We start from the raw sequence: 9,013 nt of genomic DNA on the forward strand, positions 1-9,013 counted from the left end.
TAAAAACAAATAGAAAATGAAACCAAAACAATGCACCTAAATTTTACAATTACTGTACTAGTGTATATTTTCTTGCGTTGACGTCAATTTCTTGGGTTTGGACCAATCACATTGCGTTATTTTCCAAAACTATCCTACACAATAAAAAGAAGAACCGAACCGAACCGAAAGGAAAATCTCAATTTGCACAGGCAAAGAGTAGATATTTACCCTTCTTCTCCATTGAGCAATCGTCCGATCACTGAAATCTTCACAAATTCTGATCTATAAACCCAGCACCGGCCCCCTCTCTTTAGCTTTTCGCATGCCATCTTCATCCCCTAGATCTTCAGGTTTAACATTTCTTCACAAATTCTGATCGATATGAATGATGTTCAATGCTATGTTTATGTGAATGCATTCAATTTTGGAATTTGGTAGATTCCGGAGTTGGAATTTCTTATACGGATCTAATTGTTATTTAATCGAATTGGGTTTTCTGTTTCAGATCGAAGTCATTGAAACCCCTGGTTCGCGAAAAGCACGGTTTTTTTCACTTGTAACGGTAAGGGTTTTGGTGTGCAGGCGAATTCATTCACAGTTAAATTAAAAACGACGCCGTTTCGGTGCTGCCGGCGTCGACGTCCTTCAATTCAATTAACATCTTTTTAGCTGGTTAGTTTTTCCTTCTTTTTTTTTTCATATCATTTACGGCTCTATTTATCTGTTCCATTCTGTGGATGTGATTTGCATGATTCTGATACATTTCATTGAGTTGGAATTTGTTTAGGTGAGAAATTTGGTAACAATCAATGGCAGCTTCAGGGCCGAACTAGTTTAGTTTGTATGAACCCTTTCAACTATTACTTTCACCATAAATCATAGGCAGGTGGATCCTTTTTTGTTAATATAATGTTCAAAGATGCATCTTGGATGGAGCATTTAGTAATAATCAATGTCAGCTCCATGGCGCAATTAGTTTAGTTTATATGAACCCTTTCAACTTTTTCTTTCACCATAAATCATTGGCAGGTTGATCGTTTTATTAATGTAATGTTCAATACATATTGGATGGAGGAGACTTCATCCTATATATATAACCGGAAATGCAGCAGTATGAGAATAAGAACAATGATATCAAACAATGGAAGATTTCAAGGGGAGGAAAATACTATATATAAAGCTGAGTTTATCAATACCATTAGAAGAGAACTTCAGAAAAAAATATATCATGTTATAAAAATTCAAAGAAAGAGAGGTTGATAATTTAGTGAGCAAATTAGGCATTGTGTTTCTAGAATTACAAATTAATTAGAATAACATCTCGAAATTGAAGGAGAAGAAGCACATTCATAATATGAAGTTAGATGAAAATTCCATTTTTAAATAAGTTTGAGGGTGAAAATGATTTATACTTTGTTATGTAATCTCACTGTGGCAACTTTAGATCTGGGAAAGATTTTTGTTTTGTCCACAATGAAAGCTAGAAAATGTCCTTTAAATAAGGAACCTTAACTCAATAGGTTAGTCCTTAGAGAAATAATGGAAGTCTAGTTGGCAAAAATATGGTGCAGAGAGTAAATTGTACCATCACTAAAGCATGACTTTCTGTATGTATTTATATATACTGTTCTTCAAAATCGAAAAACGGGATAACGAAGTTGACTCTTCTTGTATGTTGTTCTCTGCTTTGATTTGCATTTATGGAGGAATAATTGTCTTCTACCATTTCGGTGGAATAAATGCACAATTGATCTGTCTCCAGCCTTAGGATCTTTATTTGTTTATCTACCCAAACTATTGTCTTAAAAATTTTCGGTCCTTTTTTTTTTGATAACCGCAGTATCTGGGCCAGCTTGCACACACCTCAACTTATTCCACAGGATACCCGCCACCTCCTACAAGCCCTAAGTACTAGGTAACTCAGTCCACCAAGGCTAGAACATATGAGAAGAAATCACCTAGTGTTTTTGTCAAATTGAACCGGAGACCTCATGCCTCATGGTGCTCAATCTACTTCATTAACTACTAGGCCACACCCCTGGGTGCATTGTTTTCAAATTGAGTCTCTTAATTTGTTCTTTTCTTCATCTACTTCTAAGATTTGATTCCTGTGTTTGGAGAAATTAGTTCTTCTTCTTTTCCGAGTGATTTTCTATAAATCTATTATGATGCAATTGGCTTCTCCAATGACCTAGCACAACAAAGTATGTGCCCTAGATCTTCCTTAAAATGATACCGGATGCTAGTTTGGGTTCTTCTTCTCTCAATGGCCTTTTGCTGTTCTCTTCCCATGTAGTTTGTGTCTAATATCTAAAGAGGGTATTTATGTCGATGCATATCATATCTGTTTAGCTAGTTTGCATTTTCTTGTGCTTTAGCTGTTTGCATTTTCTTGTGCTTTAGCTCTCTGTACATCCTGTATAAAAAAACTGATAAGGCTGAATTAATTCTCAAATTATCCTCACTCTTTAACCAATCCCATTTGTATCCTGTAGTTAGGACTCATTTGTATCGCCGAAGAAATTCTTGTTCTTGCCAAAGAGACTCAGTTTCCTCTATGTGAAATTAGCCCCCCTCTGTGTAATCTCTCAGGAAGAACCGTGTCCTGTCCATCTTCTTTGCTTCCAGATCTAGGAGTCCTCTGCCTTCATCTTCATCTCTTTAAATCTGTCAGCTCTATTTTTGTTTCATGAGATGTTCGAGTTCTCTTTGCTAATTTCTGTTGTTTTGGAGCTGGTGGTGTTTGATCTTTGGTCGGCTTTGTGGATTGGACCTTTCCTCTGATGCTATTTCTGGGTGTCGGTGTGTTATTGTCTGTCTTCCAGCTCCTTTGGGTCACATGTGCTGAAATGAAGTAGGAAGGGTGGGTGGGAATTAATATCTGATGTTTTTTTTTTATTGTTTAATCAGCATCTGATGTATTATGTGGTTACATTTCTTTTGTGGTTGATGTTATGGACTTGTTTTCCTTTGAATCAATATGGCTTTAAACATGTGTTTTTTTTGCTTGCTGAATGTTTGATATAATAAAGATTGCTGTTCTTTTATTTTTTGTCTATTGATTTTATTTATTTATTGATTTTTTTTTTCTTGCTTCTGTTCTAGAGTTTTGGGGAAATTTGGAAATAATCAATGGCAGCTCCAGGAGGACCTAGACCAAGGAATGCACCACCACCCAATTATAACCCTAATGCACTTGCTGAAGGCATGCAAAATCTACAAGTAAATAGGCCCAATCAGCCACCTAGTGCTCCTAGGCCTAATACCCCATTTGGGCAGCAGCCACCTTTTTCTGGTGGACCACCTGTTAGTCGCCCAGGACCTCCACCACCTGGTGTGTTCCCGAGAGGTCCTGCACCTCCTAGTGGTCCTCCACACACCGGATTACCTCCTCCTGTGGCTCAGTCTGTTCCTCCCTTTGCATCTCGGCCTCCTCCTCCTGGTGTGATGCCTCCTTCTATGGGTGGTGCACCCCCACCACCTGGTTCTTTGCCTTCTGCATTGGGTCCTCGTCCAGGGCCTCCGGGTCCTTTTTCTTCTTCGCCATTGACTACAGGTCCTGCTGTGCTGCCACCATCAAGTATATCTAGCTCTGTTAGTAATGGGCCACCAGCAGGTGGTCCAGGAATGATGCAGGGCGGAGGACGTTTTCCTCCTCCAAGCAATACAATGAGGCCACCATTTGGAGCTCCTCCACCAGCCATGGTTTCACCTGGCGCTTCTTCTCAGCCTTCAGGCATGCGGTCACCCTTTGGAAGTTCGTCATCTGTCAGCGCAACACCAGTTACAGCACAACCACCACCACCATTTTCAGGATCATTTCAGAATATGCCACCTCCTTCAGGTTCCTCCCCATTTGCAGCACCTGTTCAACCCATGCCTCCACCCATGGGTGCTCCTTATGGAACACAGTCGTGGCAACCCCATCAGGTGATCTTTATATCCCTATCTTACTGTACTTGTTTTGGAAGGTGAAATCTATATATTTTCCCAATTTTTTATTGACTGTCATGTGCATATGCTATTGAAGGAAAAAAAAAATAGAGTTTGTTTCAGATCCCTGGTGTTAATAGTTTTCCCTCAACTCATTAGCGAAGAATAATTTATTTTGTGTAATCTTTGAAGCTGAGATATATATTTAGTTCTTCTCTGTGATAAACTACAAAAGAAGTCATAGGATATAAAAAGAAGGCAGCCTGGTGCAATAAAAGAATTCATAGGATATATATTTTTTAATTTGCACGAACAACTTTTGGATCAACAAGCCACACAAGATGTGTTTCTAATCAAATTCTACACGTTTATTTATTATTTTTAATAACCATCAAGAAATGTTGGCCTGTTGGGTTCTGGCATCAAGGAATCAAAAGGGTTCAAGGGGCCTAGTATTGGAGAGATGCTTCATGACTTTAGGATAGAAATACGAATAATATTCAGAAACCGGTTACTGTTTGGTGCTGTTGATGAGTAGCTTGAGAATGATATCAAGACTCTTGTCAATTGCCATTTGGTATTATCAGGAAATTTGTTGTGGTAGTAGTGTCGAAAATGAAGAAAAAGATACACTGTGAACGGCTGTCATGAGTTAAAATTTAGATAAGGGTGAATTTTTTTTTATCCCTCCAAATTGGTATAAAATGTCAAACTTCCCCTCAAACTTTATGCAATTGTCACTCATGCAATGTCTACTGTGCCCTTGCATTCTATGTGCCTTCTTTTCTTTTATCTATTTTTGATAGTTTAATTCATTGCACCTCTAGTGTATTACTCCCATAATAATCAATGATGTCATATTTTATTCATTCAAAGTTAAATAGAGAAAATTTTAAGGATTTTTTGATGAAATGTACTGCTTTTTCAAATAATTTTTATTTTAGTTATATGTGCATTATAAAATTGTCTTTTTCTTCAACATAAAACTAAGTTTTAATTCTCATTAACGAAGTTACCCACATGATTTTATTTTTAAAATTTAAAACTTTGAATATGTTGTTTGGAATTCTTTCATTATTTGAAGTTATTAAATATGATATTTGATTACTCCATAAATAAAAATTGTTTTTATTTATAAATTTTTATATTTTGCTAGGTCTTTTTCCATGCTTGAAAGTAATGAAAAAGATAATTTTCAGTATCATTTATTTACTTTATCCAAATTAATTTAAACTATAATAGAGAAATCCTTTTATAAGTTTGTTGTATCTGCCACTTATTTTGAATAGTAATTGTTAGTATATTATATCTCAACTGTATAAGTACTTGTAAAAGAAAAATACTAAGTACAGGTTTCCTTAAGCATGAAAATTTTAAACATTATCAAAGTATATTACACCACCTTTGCAATTTGGCTGGACCATCTGAAAAGGATAACTATCTTTCTCAATTGAAGCGACAACAACCTTCTTATCCTTTCTTAATCAGAAGAGGTATAATGATCTTACATAACAATTATATTTAATTCAAAAGGACCCCTAAAGTACATGGCACATTTCCAATGTAGTGTTTTTTTCTTCTTTTTTCCTATTGAAATCCTATAATTATGTGGATCACATGTTGGATCAAGTAGATTGGTTTCAGTATGCTTTTACTGTATTTCCACTTTCATGTGAAGTGCATATTCTGAGTTTACTCATTTACAGGGGGCTCCGCCTTCTGCTATCCCTGGTTCGATGCAACCACCAAGTATGTATGGAATGGCACCTCCTCTTCCAAATCAGGCAGTGGCTTCTATAACTTCTTCTATTGGCCATAGCAGCCCATCAAAAGTTGATCCCAATCAAATCCCGCGCCCTATTCCAAATACTTCTGTAGTTCTGCATGAAACCCGACAAGGCAACCAAGCCAATCCCCCTCCGGTAAATCATCATTTCATTTAGGAACGTTTGGCTCTAATATCTTGCTTGGTTGTATTGGACTGTTGCATATGCAACTGAACTATCTTTTCTTCAAATGGTTATGCTTGCCTCCTAAAGGTTCATTAAACTAACTTTTTGGTTCTTACTGCTGTTTCCTGTTTTTCTTTTTTGCCCACTTGAAGCCTGCCACAAGTGACTATATTGTTAGGGATACTGGAAATTGCAGCCCACGGTACATGAGGTGTACTATTAATCAGGTACTAAACTTCTTTTCATTGTTTTTTGTCTATGTGTTGTTCTTCCCTCTATGGTTTCTGCATTATACCCTTTATCTTTCTATGGAATGAGAAGCTTATTAACTATATTTTTCTTTCCATTAAAGCACTAATTGTTGATGATATGGTCCTTGTTGTTTGTGTAACAGATACCATGTACTGTTGACCTTTTGACAACCTCGGCAATGCAATTGGCTTTATTGGTGCAGCCCTTGGCTCTTCCTCATCCATCTGAAGAACCCCTCCAAGTAATGCATTTTTTGCATTTATATTCTTATTTTAATAGCCTTTTTGTACCCTTACGTTTCATTAAATGTGAGCCTGTCTGTGTGGCACGGAGTTCAAGTGGAGAGAAAAAGACCTTTAGAACTTGTGGCCTTAAATATGCCGTGATATTATGTGGCTATAAAATCATGTCATTAAGGGTAAAATAAGAAGTTTAAAGTGAAATTGTTTCTGAATGTAGAGTAACATCATTCTTTTTCGAACATGCTAAATATGAAAGAATTAAACCTTCGACGGGAACAGACAAAGTAATAGTGTTCGCATACAATATTGGGTATACCTTGATGAAAGATGATGTAAGGTATATTTTTATCCAAAGAGCATGATGATATAACAAGTTGGAAGGAAGAATACAGAAAGACCTCTTTTGAGAAGGAAAAAAAACAAGACCTTTTGAGCACAAAAAAGATTAAAACTCAAGCACGGGTTTTGAGCCAAAGCTATTGGGTTCTGCTAAACCCGTAACTTTTAAGTCTGGCTCTGGTTCCATGTCTACCGTCTTTTCAAGTCTCTTTCAACCCTTGATAGCTAGAGCTCTTCCACCTTTGCACCTTCACCCATGTTGCAGCCCAAGTAATTCGACGTCAGCTTAGCTACTTACTGCCACATAGCCGCTAATCTTGAATTTTATGTACCTCTCCAACTGAATTATTGTGGACTTCCTTTTTTTTTTTTTTAAAAGAAGGTAAGTAAGCTTCATATTAAAAGAAACAGGCAGCCTATCACTGAACATGTGTTAACTGCTAAGGCAGTACGCAGGGTAGGTCGCTAGGATTCCCATGTCTTCCACTACAAAAGCAATATTTTGGACTTCCTAATTTTGACCCCAAACTAGGATATAGCCTCAAATCAAACCAAAACCAGAACTTCCTCACTCATATGTGATTAACAGAAAATCAAGCTATCATGTGCAAACAAATGATATATTCATTGTCAAGATTTGTATATGTGATTATTGCAATTATGTTTGTTGAGATTTTGTTGAAGTACTACTGTGTGATGTATCTAAGATGTACAATTGATTGCAGTGACCCTTGGAGGTCAGAGGAGTGTGCTTTTTCTTATTGTTTGGTAAAAGGAACGATCGTGATCCCTAGAGTTGAAAACATTTCAACTAATCATCATGGATCCTATGTTTATGCGTGTTATATATCTGTTATCATCTCTACTTGCTCTATATTCTGAGCATGTAGGGGCACTACAATGATGTAAATTGGTTTAGTAGTTCTTTTACCGTCGTGTTGTTGTCCTTGATAGGTGGTTGATTTTGGGGAAAGTGGTCCTGTTCGGTGCTCCCGTTGCAAAGGCTATATAAATCCTTTCGTGAAGTTCATTGATCAGGGAAGACGTTTCATCTGTAACTTGTGTGGTAAGAGTGAAGTTCGTTTATTCCCACTGAAGTTATGTGATATTTGGAGTCTAGAGCAGCTCTAGATATTATTTTAGAGACTCAACATTGAAATGCAATATAAAATGGTTGTGATGTTTTGTGAAAAAACTAAAGGTTACGAAACAGAAGTATCAAATTTTACATTGTTAATGATATTTTTCTGCTCCAACTAGTCTAACAAAAACACAAGCATATTCTCAGACGTCAAATATACATTTGTACTGGTCAACTGAGAACGTCCAATGCTTCATTTTGAATGAAAATGTGCTGTTATGTAGTTTTATCTCATGTTTCTTGCTGTCCTTTTTGCAGGACATACTGATGAAACTCCACGTGACTATCAGTGCAACTTAGGTCCAGATGGCAGGCGTAGGGATGCTGATGAAAGGCCTGAACTATGCCGAGGAACCGTTGAGTTTGTCGCTACCAAGGAATATATGGTTGGTACCTTTTGGACACATTGGTTCAGGGATGTGATTGCATGACTTTATAGGAGTAATGCCATATTATGTAGACATTCCGAGCTCTGAACTTTCAGTTTAGCTAGCTTTGGGCTTTCAAATTTACCATCTGAAGTTGTTTTGGTATTTGGGGAAGCTAACCAGAATAGAGTGGAATAAATACATAGGATTCATATTGCAATATCGACTAATTTGTAGATGCACTCCTTTCTTTGGTGTAGGGAATCCCTTAATTTGATTTTGTTACTTATTGGATTTTGCAGTAATAACTTGATATTTGTATTGTATTTCAGGTGCGAGATCCGATGCCCGCTGTGTATTTCTTCCTGATAGACGTTTCCATGAATGCCATACAGACTGGTGCAACTGCAGCTGCTTGCAGTGCGATCAGCCAAGTTATTTCCGATCTCCCTGTAAGTCCTATCGTTTGTTTATGATGATGCAACATGCATTTTTGTACCTTTAGATTAGAGAAAAAAGTATTTGGCTCGTCTTCTCATAAGGAATTATCATAAATTAATTACATTCTCCTACTAAATCAGTGAGATTAACTAGAACTTCTGTTGTAGGGAAGCAAGTACCCATGTAATTTGTCCTTTGAGATGATGGGAAAGGTTATTGAGGCATCTGAATTGTGGAAAACCTAGTTTGTCTCCATTCAGAATAGTGCAATGTTGCACGAATGCTGCCTGCTTGGTCACTTTGGTTTATCCAAGAGTTCATTATGGAATATCTGTATTTAGTGGCTGTTGGCCCAGGGGGTGG

The 9,013-nt window shown here is 37.0% G+C and overlaps 1 protein-coding gene across 2 annotated transcripts in view; it reads left to right on the forward strand.

Moving 5' to 3' along the window:
- Positions 1 to 152: 152 nt before the first annotated feature.
- LOC102595564 (protein transport protein Sec24-like CEF) overlaps positions 153 to 9,013 on the forward strand; it is a 19,058-nt gene continuing 10,197 nt past the window's right edge. Inside the window, exons 1-9 of one of the 2 annotated variants that reach the window (XM_006352708.2) lie at positions 153 to 332; positions 488 to 654; positions 3,088 to 3,912; positions 5,622 to 5,837; positions 6,020 to 6,094; positions 6,262 to 6,360; positions 7,655 to 7,766; positions 8,100 to 8,227; positions 8,542 to 8,661. In XM_006352708.2, coding sequence (XP_006352770.1) covers positions 3,115 to 3,912; positions 5,622 to 5,837; positions 6,020 to 6,094; positions 6,262 to 6,360; positions 7,655 to 7,766; positions 8,100 to 8,227; positions 8,542 to 8,661 — 1,548 coding nt within the window. In that variant the 5' untranslated portion in view covers positions 153 to 332; positions 488 to 654; positions 3,088 to 3,114. The remainder of the gene's footprint in view (positions 333 to 487; positions 655 to 3,087; positions 3,913 to 5,621; positions 5,838 to 6,019; positions 6,095 to 6,261; positions 6,361 to 7,654; positions 7,767 to 8,099; positions 8,228 to 8,541; positions 8,662 to 9,013) is intronic. The other variant, XM_015311073.1, reaches the window with a different exon arrangement.

Source organism: Solanum tuberosum, unplaced genomic scaffold, assembly GCF_000226075.1.
Source record: "Solanum tuberosum cultivar DM 1-3 516 R44 unplaced genomic scaffold, SolTub_3.0 scf00150, whole genome shotgun sequence".
In the NCBI taxonomy this organism is placed as follows: Eukaryota; Viridiplantae; Streptophyta; class Magnoliopsida; order Solanales; family Solanaceae; genus Solanum; species Solanum tuberosum.